Consider the following 14255-nt stretch of genomic DNA (forward strand, 5'->3'; position numbering starts at 1 on the left):
TCAGATTTCTGGCTATAAACAGCTGTTCTTTGAGCAGCGCCAACGGTCTGTGACTGAGGAGTTTGGTAAACCTTTACTCTCTCGTCGAGGAGTGGTAAACCTTCTGCACCACCGACTGTAGTTTGTTAGTCTGTCACTACTGTTCGCATTTTTGACCCGTCACACTTGAACACGCATACATTTGAGGCCGGCCATTGAATGGCATGACACGCTGCAAGCGCACAGGACTTTTTATTTTATTTTTCTTGTTTTAAATGTCGGGGACATAATAACTAGATTAAAATACAGTATGGTTAACCTACTTGCTGTATGTAATCACAAGTTAAGAGGACTTCTTAGAGTGCGATCATGTCAACATAAGATAAAAGCTTAGTATGGTATGGGTGACGTGTACGTGTATAGATAGGCGATGCAGCTGTTTCTACAGGTGTGGAGTAGTACAGGTGTTTTGTACTTTGTGAAGTCTCGTGTTACCTACGAAGGGAACCAACCTACAGGTCTCTCTGACATCTTTTCAGGTTACAGTGAACCTCGGGTGTGTACTTTTAATTATGTTAAACTTAGCTTGTGGGTGGGGTTCGTTACAAAAATATTCTGCGCGCGTGCGTGTGTGTATGTGTGTGTTATAAACATGCATCGTGCATACATGACAGCCCGTGCTTGCATGCATCACTAGTCTTAGAAACAAAATGTTCACGTGTTTACTTTTCAAACTGTTATTGCCATCGCACCCAGCCTGTCGACTGTCGACTAACAAAAAGGTTGACAGGGAGATCATTTACTGCTTATGGGTGCTTAGACATATTTGGCAACATTCACTCTTCACGAGTTGGTTTGGCAGCGTGTACAGACCATTTGTAGTCATATCTCATCACGATCCCTTTTATTCCACTTTTTTACCTCCTTATTGCCTTATTGTGTAGTTTTTAGTTGATTTATCACTATGACTTGTTTAGGCACAAACTAATATATATATAGTGAGGATGCTGCATCCGGACCCGCGGCTGTGAAGGGGGCCCGTGATGTAGATCCTAATGCACTTGTCCTGATGTCTGCAGTCTATATTATGTTACTAAATGAATGTAGATATTGACAATTGAATTTTAAGCATATTATATATCCTGGGAAAATTACGATTACAATAAAAAGGGGCCCTGAGAGGTCGTCTACCCTGGGGCCTGTGTTGGCTCTCGGCGACCGTAATGGTGATTGTGCTAATTAGTGACATCAAGGTGAATATATTATCTCTCTCTCTCTCTCACCCACACATGTTATTATCATTGTGTCGGTGCGGCAAGTAACCAGAACGACATGACAGCTTGTTATATGGACGAATGACTAAATATTTGCGTGGGCAAATCAACGAACTTTCCGGCTTGTTGACGAAATAGGTAGACCCTCCCGCTTTTATGTCCAAATTCCAAAAATAAAGTTCCATAACCGACTTGTCAGGCCTTTACAAAACATTATATTACACGGTTCATTGCGTAAACTATACGCACCAGCAGACAACTTGAGCATGCGCACACACACACACACGTTTTGCTAGAACTTGTTTCTAAGGATACTGGCACAGCTTCAGATGCTGTAATGTCTCCACATACGCCAAGATCGGTGATGAACACAAAACCAATGTGCGGTAATCAGCTTCGACTGCCTGAACCAGGTTCAAACCAGAAAGGATCGTTTGGTTAGGATGTCGCTGTAACTGGACACATCTCGCTAATTTGCTCTATGCCAGACATGAAGACTCTTGCCAGACCAGCCGTTATATTGTGTTTAGTTTAGGACATTCCTCAGGGCCACCTCAAGCCGGTATTTCACCCCCACCCCCTTTTACTTTGAGCGATGTGATTCGCCAAATTAGGATGCAGTCCTTGTATATTGAGAGATGTATTCCGCTAACACTAACGGTTGTCATTGTTTATTGATTGATGTATTCCGCTAGCACTAAAGGCTATCATTGTCACAGTATTCTGAGAAACACAAATTTAACACCGGAGTCGTCTCACAAAATATGCAAACACTGAAATTCTTCAAGTGAAAAAAAATTGAGCACGATTACTAAGACAAATTTGCCAAAAATAATAAGAGGTAGCATATTCGGGTTAAGTTGATGCAAAAATCAAGGCTATAACTCGAGCAATAAATTATAAAATTTGTAAAAATTTGCGGACTTTCCCCTTTGCCATTTCAACCTTATAAACGATAACCGTGAAAACTACAAATGAGGAATCGCTGACAGGTTACTTCCCCTGGCTTAACAGTGCTTCAGAAGGGGAGAGAACTGCGTCTTGTGTAAAGCCCATGAACATAATAATAATTAGGATAGATATAGCGCTTTTGCCAATGATGAGCTCAGACTGCTTTACAGAAATGATAAAGAGACTGAATCACCAACAACCATGAACCTTATTCGCATATAACAGACACGCTCACGTCTACAACAAAGTAAATATTGACGCACGTTATGCAAATGCATGCATGGTCACAGTAAAGTTCTACAAAAGATGTGCTTTGTGATAAGAGAATCCTTGTTCAGACCCAAAGATGCACTTTAGAAATGTCAGTTCGGGGTCAGCCCTACAGGTGCAGACAAAAACAAAGGCCAATATCAAGGCTCTTACTTGTCTACAGGCATAAGACTTGTAAGATGCTTTTACGGCCACCACCACAACCACACACACACACCCTTCTAATGCTCGGAGGATATGTAATTAGCGAGAAAAACTGCCTGCTGACAAGTTGATCAGGGAGAAGGGGGCTAGAATAAAAGATAAACATTAGAGAAGAAAGAGATTATAACGCAGGACATCGTCAACAATATACAGATTGGCGAACTAGTAAAAAAGAGAAAAAAAAGAAGAAATGTTAGGAAAAGGTGAGCACTTTCTTTTATGGATTCGAGTTCTGCATTCCAAAATGTCAAAAATTCCTAGACCTTTTACTTTAAATTTTCAAACTTAATCTTCATTTTTCTTCCCTTTGTACCTGATATACCTGACGGGCACCTGCTTGCTTTTGACGTCATTGTAACCAATGGCTACCCCGTTGTTACCATGACAACAATCGCCTATCCGCTGGATGTAGTGTGATGAGCCAATCACGTGGGAGGGCAATTAATCTAGTGATGACCACGAACATAAATAAAATGTAGATTCGAAGTTATCTCGAACATCTGCACCCCCCTGATCTCTAAACAGTTATGCGCCTACTTTGACATGATTTTTACATTTCCGCTTTGCGTAAAAGGTCGTCCATCAAAAATAAAGTTTTTCACACATAGACAAGCGTATATGCATGTGTATAGATATTTTCACACATGTAGGAGCGCACACAGACGGATGCACATCATGCATTTTTGCACACAAACAGAAGAGAGAGAGAGATGTAGGGGACAGATAGAAAGAGCATAGCAGTAAATATCTGATGCCGCAAAGGGATTTTAATTCATTTTATTGGGAGCCATAACAACACACCAGCACTTACTTTTAAACTGTCATTTAATTTTCTTTCAATATCACTAGAATCTAACTGAGCAATGGTATGAAAGATTCCAGAAGTCCTTGACCTACAGGAACGACCGTCTCCACTCACTTAACAACCAAATATAACCAACAATTACCTATATGCTTCAATTTGCTACTGGAGACAGGTGTTCAAGGGAATAAGTAAACTATCTAACCAACTCCTATCTGTCACTTTTGAAATGAGTTTTACTGGCTTCAAATGTGAAAGATTGAGAAGTGGGATTCAACCTGGTCATTAACACCGAAAACAAGAACAGCCGGCAACCAATTGTTTGTATAACCGTTTGGGAAGACATCCAAAACTTTGGTGAGTAGTGTTACTAGGCCAGGCTCAAGACCTCGATCATGAGAGGCTGGATGAGGGCCGTCCACTCCTTGAACATCAGTGTCATCTTCTCAGCCAGAACCTTTAGATCGGCCAGCTTCTCGCGCAGAAACTGCAGGTAGGCATCCGCGTAGGTGTAGGAGACCTGCGACTCCAGGTAGTGCTTGAGTAGCTGCAGGTACTTGTCTCGCATGGAGTTGACCAGCTGTCGGTCGGCGATGTTGGGTTCGCGGGGGTCAAAGAGCATGACGCACTGCAGCAGCGCATACATAGTGACATCATTCTTCAGCAGGATCTTCAGCGAGCGACAGAACTCCGCGTGCTGACGGATGAGTTTCTCGTGACCTGTGACCCTCACGAAGAAGGAGACCGGAAGTTCCCCGTACGCCTTGATCCAGGCATCGCGCTCTACCACGAAGCAGGCAGCGCCCTTGAGGATGAGGGTCCCCATGGCGCAGGCTTTCAGAGCAGCCAGCTGGTCTTCTATCTGAAATTTTAAAAAATTGCTAATCAGTGTTTTATTGCTTTATCGCATAGTGTGCATTTTATGTTCAATGGTGCACACTTGGATTGTCTAACCACTTAGAAACGCCGACTGACTACCCTTAGAATTAATGATTAGAAATTAAGAAATCAGCCCAGGAAAAGTTAATAACTATACGATACTACAAAGTGGAGAGAGAGAAGTAAACACTGGGATAAGCAACTAATTATGGGGGGAGGGGTATGTTGACAAGAATTTGGAGCAGGTCGCCTCCCTTTCGCTCATGGGTATCTGCAAGAAAGGAAAATGACGGCAGAAGGAAAGAGTTGGGCCAGGCTTTGTGTACCACTTAAAGTTGCCACTAGGCTTTTTTTTTGTACACGCATGGAAGAAAAATATATAAATGTATTTGTCTTATGAGACAATAAAGTTGCATTGTACCTACTGTATATATCTATTTACAAACCTGTTGTGATGCATTCTATGTGTGGTATGACATTGTATTGTGCAGTATTGGAACTTTACATCACTGGTTCGTCTGTGAATCGACAGACCGACCTCACCTGCAGCTTCCGGTAGTCGCCCAGGCCCTTCATCAGCTTGACGACATTGTGGGCGCAGACGTCACAGCGACCCAGCAGGTCCTCCAACGTGATGTTGTTGACGGCGCGTTCCGTCCGCTCGGCAGCGCCCCCTTGTTGCGGCAAACGCAAGATGGTGTTCTGGTAGGTGGCAGAGATGTGCGTCAGCAGGCCACGCTCCTCCCCTGTCAGCCGCCAGTACATGTGTGGGTCAGAGGGCAAGAGGTGGGAGGGGACGGGCTGGAACTCTTTGGCTGGCGGGGACGAGGGTATATGCCACGTGCCGTGCCCTGCGGCTGCTGTTGCTGGCGTCACCTGCTGGCTCACCATCGGGTTGCCACTCGGAGAGGGCTTCAAGGGACTGGTCATGTCGGTGCCGGGGGAGAAGTGATGATAGCTGCAGTCCGTGGTGTTGAGGCTGCTGCTGTTAATGCTGTTGATGCTGTGAGCGTTGAGCGTCTCGGTAGCGGCGGTGTTGCGGCCGTTGCTGTGGTTGCCGTTCCGAGGGCTGCTGATGGCGTGGTCGTTCTCCTGCTCGGCGAAAGCCTCATGGCGATGGTAATCATCACCAGAGAGAGGACTGTCGCCAGAAGTGACTCCCCCCACAGAAGATCCGTCCCGTCTGTTTCTTCTCTTGCCTCGCTTGTCCATTCGGAGTTGTCTCCTGCTGTCATCTGAAGCATCAACCGACATCTGACTCATCCTAGTTCTAACCACGAGCACAAATCGTGATGTCTCAACAACAGGTCACTAGCGTCCGTCAAAAAGTCTGATGTCAGGAACGACGGTATCGCCCCTGACTGTGTAACGGTAAGAACGAGTGGACCATGTGCATAAGTAAACTACAGGGGATCATAATAATAATAAAAAAGGATTAAACCATGTGAAATGGTACTTGGGCTCCTGTACAAGCCCAGCGCGTTAGTATTATACAATATTATGTCATATTCAGTTGTATTATGTTCAACTACTGACATGTCGGCTGAAGGCGACGGATTCGGTGCGTTAACCAGTATCCTGTCGCATTACACGTCGATTTCGAAACGCTACTTACCCTGTATCATGTCACCACGCCTACTAATGTCAAAACACTTTTTATCCAATATCATATCGCCATACATGCCAGTTCCGAAACATTTCTTACCTAGTATCATGTCGGCGCGCATGCCAATATCGAAACACTTCTTCAGGCGACAAGCAGAACAGAAACGTCGGGTCCGCACGTTGATTGGGCAAGACCTTTGAAACGCACATTCTCGGAGCTGAAAAAAATTGCAATAAAAATTATGTGTGTAAGAACAAAAGCAGATCATCTTGTATTAAGCGTCGTCCGGGTGGATTGTTAGTGCTTGTAAACTGATGTACCAGACGTAGACCAACACTTTATCGTTATTTTCGTGGATTTTGATACCGGTGTGAAATACATATTGCAAAACAAGCTTGACACGTGTTGGGATGATTTTAAAGATTTGATTTGTGTGTTTGTTTGGCTGGTGTTTCTCACCTCGTCGCGTTTAAAAGCGTTCCGACGGAAGAATGCCTTACAAGACTCGCAGGTGATCACATCAAAGTTGTGAGCCACCGCTTTGTCGCCACACACCCGACAGATTTTGTCCTCCAGGGGGCGCTTCTTTCTAACGGTCGTTGTCGTAGTGGTTGTGGCTTCCATTTCGATGTTTTCGGTCTTGGGAGGAGTGTCCTTAGTGTTTGCCTCAGGCACCCCGTCGGTTTCCTCCATGACACTACACCAAAAATTTGTATGCAACTTTTATATACCATAAAACTTGTAATTAAAGAAGAGATGATTAATGATGATGGATATTGGAGGATGGATGATGATGTCTCCTGGTTACTGTGTAGTACATCTAATTAATAAGGTTATACTAAAGGCAGAGGAAAGAGAGGATTAGGATCCGCCAAGATGCCGATGTGTCACAAAGCTAACTTCGCTTGCTGCCTTATCTGTACTATTATATACCTTAGCTTAGAACTTTTTACCCTGTTAGATCATCATTCGTGACAAAATTAACTATACAACACAAACATCGCTACATAGGTAACTATGCGACACAACTACAAACGTAACAAATGATACATAGCTACAAAGATAACTACCAGACACAGATATAACTACAAATACAAATATGCCTTTAACTGAACAGTTGAAGAGACACGCCCCACAGTGAGCTGTTTTGGGGGCACTTTGGTTTTTGTTTTTCTTTCGTTGAGCTACTTTGCTGTAATCTCTAAAGCGGTCGCCATAGGAGCCAGAACCACCTTTATCAGTTGACGTTCATATGTCTATCTCATTTGTTGCTAAACATCATGATTGCTTTGTGCAATGCGTCTGAATTAGACCTTCAAAGTATGAGGTTATCAGTAATCTACGGCAAACGTAGTGGAAAATGTCAAAAAATGGTTACTGAGTCATCGCAACTTCAATATTTTCATTGATAAGACAATGATGAAAACTAGTAAAATCCGAGCCCTCGTGTCCGAGTGATCCAAATATAGCTGCGTGACCTAAAAATGTCCTGAATCTATCACTCTCCATTACACCCTGGATATCTGGTAGTGCTGACTGGTTACCGTCCTCAGCAGCCGTTATCAAAGTCATACCAGGAATAAACAATATACTTTAATTTTTAATTTTTAAAAAATCAGGTACCTCTCTGCTGCCCATGCTGCACACTATACTTCAGTATACTACTATGCTCCTCAAAAAGTAACAAGGAATAAACTACTACATGTCCGTAATGTTATTTATCCTCTTTGCTTCGTTATCGTGTACACCCTAGCAATCGCACCATACAGATGATTTGATCGATAGACGAGATTGTATCCAAGAATCACTTGATGTGGTGTTATCACAGATTACTAGTAATGATGGCTTTGTAGATCTGAACGTCGACTGTAGAACTGTCGTCTGCGAACAGAGGCTGAACCACTCCATTCGCCACTTTCGGCATTTATGATCAGCTGAACTGATTGTATACTCTTGCGAGAAAGCAATATAAATTTGTTTTCCGAGTTATTCTTTTCTGAAGAAGATTATAAAATTGTTTCAACAATTCATAAAGTACATAAACAAAAACGACATACGAAACCAAATGAGTCTGCGAAGGAAGATAAGCTGAAAATGTCTTGAAAGTATTATATCGGTGGATTTGCAATTCAAGAGGTATGTCACAGACCACCCTATGAGCAGCACCAAAAATAATAAATATTTTTTTATTAAAATTTATAACTATTTTGTTCGCATCTATAGTAAATTACTGAAGAAAATGAGCGAATTAAAACGCATGAAAGTCACACGACAGATAAACTGGATCAATTATTTCTGTCATAATTTCTAGGTCTGTTATTTCGAACTTGCAAGACTTGTATTTCTTATTTTTATACTTTTTATTAGAGCATATTATGCATAGAATAGCTGTCGTGAAATTTATAAGAAAGAGCAGACTCGCAAACTTACAAATCCTAGAAGTCTGAGGCTGATCTGAAACTAAAGGATAGACCATGACTAGCCCTGCTTGAAGTCAACAAGCCGCCATCTTGATACTCGTTCAATGATACGGTCTGAGTATGGACGAGTAACACAAGTTTGTGGTCTGAGTATTTGGAATGTCCTGCTGAAGTAGTCCTTATATATATATATCAAATGTTAACGTTCTACACTTTTTGCTGTCTTAAACTGCTTCAGTTCTTTGATTTCAAAACTGAAGAGGCAGTACTGTCAATGTTCATGTTACATGCTATAAGTGATATCACGAGTCCCACAAGATGGTTGCGGGATGGCATCTATGCAGTAATTTTAGATGAGTGCTTCCACCTCACCTAATGTAATGTAGCGTTTCCCACACTTCGAATAGGAAGCTGCATACTACTAAAGACCTATTTAGAACGCACTAAATATTAACAAAGTCATGCGACAACAAATCTGGATAGTGATATATTGATAAACATGAGTTACGAATAAACATGGCTCCTCTTCCTGCTATCTTGCATTCTACGGCAGTGACAGTCGCCGGACAATGCCAGGCCGCAACATTTGCACAAAAGGTCCTCACACTACATCTTCAGTGTTATTCATTTCCCTTGCTGGCGACTTAGTTTAGAGAAGCAAAGCTTAAAAAAGGAAAGGTCAAAGTGTGACAATTACGGAGAGCAAAAACTCATGCCCAATGAAGCTGCCACTATGGCGTACTTACTGCAGGTGTACCAAGGAATCTTAGCCGTTGACACTTAAAGGGAAAACGTGATCTCTCAGATTTAGGTGAGTTACGGCGCACTGCAGCATGGGATATCGTGCACCTTCCTGTGGTTATCGATAAAGAGGTCTTGCTGTATCAGCTGGCACTGAGAGCGGACACTATGCCGTGTAGTGTTGACAGCTGTCATGTCAGTTGAAAGAAGCCCAAGCAGGTGACAGACGTGTGTCCATCTTTTGTTTCAGCTTATGCCAAATGAACATGCTGTCGCCGTCGTTGGCTTTTCTTCCCTACCTCCGTGAATGAGAAACAACAGTGAACATTTTAGACCACCCTCAGTGTAATATATTTAATAATCATGAGAGTGATAAATTAATCACCCAGTATGCCTGCTAACCAATTGATCCCAGGCATCAAATTGAATTTTGACCAAAACCTCGTGTCAGACATTCCTCTTTCAGGTGCAACAGCTCTGATGGCAATCTGTCCGTAGGCAGACAATTCCAGTCAGCAGCATGAGTTTTAAGAACACGTTGTTTATCACTTTGCAAAAAAGACAGAAAAGTGCATCTAGCCATCAGATTGTATTTTTCACCCAAGAAGAGAATTCAGGTTAGCTGCATCTAGAGATGCACAGCTATATTCAGGTGAAGTCTAAATTGGAACGCATCGAAAACACAATTTGTCTCCCTTGCTGCTCGAGCCAAGGAGGGTAACCCTGTCGGAGCTACAAACATTAAGTATCAGAGTTACGTTTCTTGGCTTGTGCACTACTACACACATTTTCTGTGATACTTTAGTGCATTGCATGTCTATGGACAGGTTAACTGGTAAGATACGATATTTTGCAATTAATTCCAATCTCTAATGGTGTCAGTCTTTAAAGATTTTGCGTTTGCCCGATGTTCTTGTTTTAGTAACACAAGGTTGTTGTCAATAGAATACCTGATTCCTTCGTTATTCTCTCCAGTAAATGTTCTACCTTGTTGTGAGGTCATGGCTGCGTTCAGCAGAAAGAGTGCAATGCATTGTGCCCCTGCTCCACAGAGCACCGACAAACATTAGCTTTTACAACAGATCTTTATACAAACACACTCAACACGAGTTAGTGGCCATGAGACCCCCAAGCACAGCATGTCATATACGACAAATATAATCAGAAATGTAAATGTGGTCTTACGGGTGGGTGCAGGGACGATTTGAAAAAGGATGTCAAATGGCGTAGGTACTATTCAGGTCGGGTGGCGCAAATCAAACATATTATTGCTTTAGACCGCTTGGTATGCAAGTTTTATTTGATTAAGGATGAACACTCGTACCCAAACCATTTCGTCATTTTTTTTGCTGTCAGGGGTGTCATTCGGGTGGACGCTATCACCAGGTATAGTTTAGGTACGTATAGTGTTAGAAACTCTCTAGTTCTATGTCGATGTGTGTGTGTGCGCGCGCTCGTGCATGCATGTGTGTGTGTGTGTGTGTGTTCGTAAGCAATTGTATATATGTGCACATACGTGCGTGCGTGAATGAGTGTTTTTACTTGGACGTCAAATGTGTCACAGTCCAGAGCAGTGCAGACCGCTCCTTACTTCCCTGACCTCCACGTGCTCTGCTCGTGTGACTCTTCACCCCACGCTATGGAGGTCGACGACGGGCACACACATGTAGAAGACGAGTATGATGACGATAATCGGGAACTGCCCCACGTGCCCCGACAAGGCTCGGGCTGGCTCACACAAACGACTGAAGACGTCCCGACCAGCTCATCCTGCGAGAGTTTTCCAGGTGGTGCTCCTGGCTGCGAACGAGAAGGTGCGAGAAGATCTTGCTGTGTCTGCGGCGACAAAGCCTCGGCGTACAACTTTGGCGTCTTGACCTGCGACACGTGCAAAGCGTTCTTCAGACGCAATGCCACCAGACTTGAGGTACGTGCTGATATTTGGTGGCTAGATTCCCCCATCTTTGCTGGCTCACTAGAGATGTGTTGGCTCAAGACCTGTAACTCGCTGGATACAAGCACCTTCGTTAGTTGCTTGCTGGCGAGATGCAATCATCGCTGTTGGCTCTCAAGATGTCGGCATCATTTATAACGTGGACAGGAGGGATGACAAAAAGGAATGTGAAGACAGACTTAAAATATGGATCACTTTACTGCCAAATTGATTTGCTGTGTAGATGGTCTTTAAATTTCTATCCATTTGGAAAGTAGTGCGTCTTTCTGAGTGGAAAGTGTGGGCTCAAGAAAGCTGTAGAATAAGTTGATTGCTATGACTGAAATGTATCTGAAAGTGAGACAGAGTTAAATCCGTTTATTTAAATAATTAATAAAATGGTGCAAATATTATTCTATGATCAGGTAAAGCTCAGTGCAAGATACATATCTCCTAATCTGAGTTAGTAACGCCTTTTCCTCTTTCGAGATACAACTCTACAAACCATCATGCACATAGAGAAGTCAGCAACTTAACATAAATATGTTTATGTTGGGATGACCTCAGCCAATGGAAAAACTGGGACAACGATATTGATTAGGCACGTCTGCGTACAAATATGACATCTTGATTTTGACCTTTTTCTGTCGTGGTGAGGGAAGCCATATTGATTAATATAATTTGAGTATTTACGGCAAAGACAGAATGTTAGACATCATCTGTTGTAGTCGAGGTCTGAATAGTTCAGGTATAGTCTCAATAGTTCTTAAATACGGTAAGAAGATGAAAGCAATCATAAATGATTTTTATTTCTCTTCCTGTTATAGGAGCTGAAATGTGTCTTCAACGGAAACTGCGTCATTGACACGGTGACCCGGAAGTTCTGTTCATCTTGTCGTCTTCAGAAGTGCTTTCGCCTTGGCATGAAGCCACAGCTTATACTGAGTGAGTACCGGGCTGTCTTCTTCTTCCTTCGCTTCTTCCTCAACCTTCTGGTCTTCGCCAACCTGCACTTTATTTTGTTTATTCTAACATTGCTTTCTGCATTGGTGTAAAGTAAATACTTGTTTTCCTAATATAGCTTTGCAATAAACAGCTAGTTAAACTGTTTTATCACGCGCAGTCAGAGATTAAAACTAGCAATGTCAGTTTTCTGTTTTATCTCTCGTGCACTCACGATGATCAAAGGAATTGTAAATATTGTGGCCGGTCTGTAGGTCATGTAAATACCTTCATGGACGGCTTATTATTATTTCTGTTCACTCAAGCAATAATAATAATAATCCGTCTAATCGAGCAGTTTCTCACCTTAATCGTGAAGTTTATCTGTGAGGGAACTGCATACAAGTGATGTAAAAATAGCTGTCATCTTGTTTCAGACGATGAGAGGAAGAAAGCAAGGCTGTCGAGAAGCAATAAACAACGAGAACAAGAACAAAAGTCGGAGAGCAGGTCTCAAATTACTCTATCTCAACCTTTAGAGAGCATCTGTCATTTTACTCAACCTCAACCATCGCGGTATCAGCATCCTGCCCTAACACCAGGTCCTCAGCCTTCACAGTCAGTGCCTGTTTGTGTAGCTTACTCAGAGAACAGCATGCAGGAATTCACTTCTGTGCAGTCATCACCGGTTAGTGAACTTTGCCCCATCGACCTCTTACCAGTGTTTGCCAGCGAGCCCTGTGGTTCATCGCACGTGGATTCAGCACCTGTACCTCAGGAAATGAGCGCATCAGCCCATGGTAAACGGTTTGATGACATGGCAGGCACGTGTCATGAAGCCTGCAAGTCACCTTCTTTTCAACACGTGTCACTCTCTGATTTGCCGTCCGACATCAAGCGGTACTGGCTTCTGTCGACCGAGGAGCGCACCCTATTGGCGCACCTGACTAGCAAGTACCAGGAGACGATGCTCCGGATCACCCACCGCGACCCCGACCAGCCCTTGGAGGTTATCACGGTCCTGCAAATGGAATCCTACCTCAAAGTTCTAGAGAAGGTCTGCTACCACTGTGTCAGCTTTGCCAAGGCGGTGCCAGAGTTCCGGGAGCTGAAGCAGGTGGATCAGATCGCCGCTCTCAAGGCCTCCTTTGTGCAAGCCTACGGTATATGCGCCTCCTCCTTCTTTGTCCCAGAGAGCGATGTCTGGCGCATCTTCCTGGGCGACATCAGCGTCAGCCAGCTGCCCTCCGACTTCCACTCCACGACCTTTACCCGCGATGGCGCTGACCTGTGCACGCAGGTCAAGGCCGTGGCTGGCAACGACTTGACCTTGTATGCGCTGCTGCACATCCTCGTCCTGCTTGACCCGCGTGAGGGCACCATCAACGAACCCACGGAGCTCAATACTTCCCGTGACAAGTACCTAATCCTTCTGAAACATTACCTGCAGTCCGAGTACTCCTACGTCTACGCAGACCGCTACTTCACTGCGCTGATGAACCGTTTGGTTCTACTGTACGATATGGGTCAGGTGGCCGCCAGCCACTTCAAGCAGTTCTCACACCTCTTTCAGCCGCTCTTGGCCGAAATGCTTTCGGGGGACTAGACTAGACTTCTTTACCACGTACTGCGCATCGTTGGATGACAAATTTCCTGCCAGACCTTGAGAAGCTGCTTGATGGCTACGCCAGAAGTAGACAATAAACTGTTTATATTCACCATGTCAAGATGACCTAGCCTGTTCATACTAAAGGTTTCACCATCACACTGACAGGAGTCAGGATGCCCCAGCCGGTTCATGCCAACCACTTCACATGTGACCATAGGCACCGGAATGGTCGCTGCCCTGACAACCACCATCGGGACTTCAGCCATGGGCAATGATAGTGTGTAGGATGTCATTTTGTTATCCTGAAATTGTAGTCACGCTAAAAAAGACAAAACTATTTACCTGTTGGCTAATGAATTTGAAACATACAAAAGTCTTTTATATATATATGTTAATCACAAATATAATAGCTTGCATAAACATGTATGATGGTCATATAGTAAATACTCAGAGAAAATGTTAATAACCTGTTGGTGTCATCAATAATCAGAAAAAATATAAAAATAACAAGTTAAGAAAGTTTTCAATATGTTGTGAGTGGCGTATGTATGTGTGTGTGCAAAAATGAAAGATTATCATACATTATTTAATCGAGTCTTCTTTCATAGAAGTCATTAACTATTCTAAGTAACATTTATCTGAAAT

General features: G+C 43.3%; 2 protein-coding genes across 6 annotated transcripts; one reads left to right on the forward strand and one right to left on the reverse strand.

Moving 5' to 3' along the window:
- Positions 1–3439: 3439 nt before the first annotated feature.
- On the reverse strand, positions 3440–7861 carry LOC112564065 (nuclear hormone receptor family member nhr-8-like). The gene is made up of 5 exons (XM_025238641.1): positions 7799–7861; positions 6425–6662; positions 6065–6182; positions 4903–5594; positions 3440–4342 (listed from the first exon to the last, which is right to left on the reverse strand). The coding sequence occupies exons 2-5, from the start codon at positions 6656–6658 to the stop codon at positions 3851–3853; spliced, it is 1536 nt and encodes a 511-aa protein (XP_025094426.1). The 5' UTR covers positions 6659–6662; positions 7799–7861; the 3' UTR covers positions 3440–3850.
- Positions 7862–9857: 1996 nt separating this feature from the next.
- LOC112564062 (vitamin D3 receptor-like) lies at positions 9858–14125 on the forward strand. Of its 5 annotated transcripts, XM_025238634.1 has the most exons (5): positions 9894–9961; positions 10483–10523; positions 10691–11053; positions 11887–12004; positions 12439–14125. In XM_025238634.1, exons 3-5 carry the CDS (start codon positions 10766–10768, stop codon positions 13605–13607), a joined length of 1575 nt encoding a protein of 524 aa, XP_025094419.1. In that variant the 5' UTR covers positions 9894–9961; positions 10483–10523; positions 10691–10765; the 3' UTR covers positions 13608–14125. The 5 variants fall into 5 exon arrangements, with proteins under 5 accessions (XP_025094420.1, XP_025094419.1, XP_025094418.1 ...); XM_025238635.1 differs by lacking the exon at positions 10483–10523 and having other exon boundaries at positions 9858–9961; XM_025238633.1 differs by lacking the exon at positions 10483–10523 and having other exon boundaries at positions 9937–9961; positions 10620–11053.
- Positions 14126–14255: the final 130 nt, after the last annotated feature.

This window comes from Pomacea canaliculata, linkage group LG5 (assembly GCF_003073045.1).
Source record: "Pomacea canaliculata isolate SZHN2017 linkage group LG5, ASM307304v1, whole genome shotgun sequence".
Classification (NCBI taxonomy): Eukaryota; Metazoa; Mollusca; class Gastropoda; order Architaenioglossa; family Ampullariidae; genus Pomacea; species Pomacea canaliculata.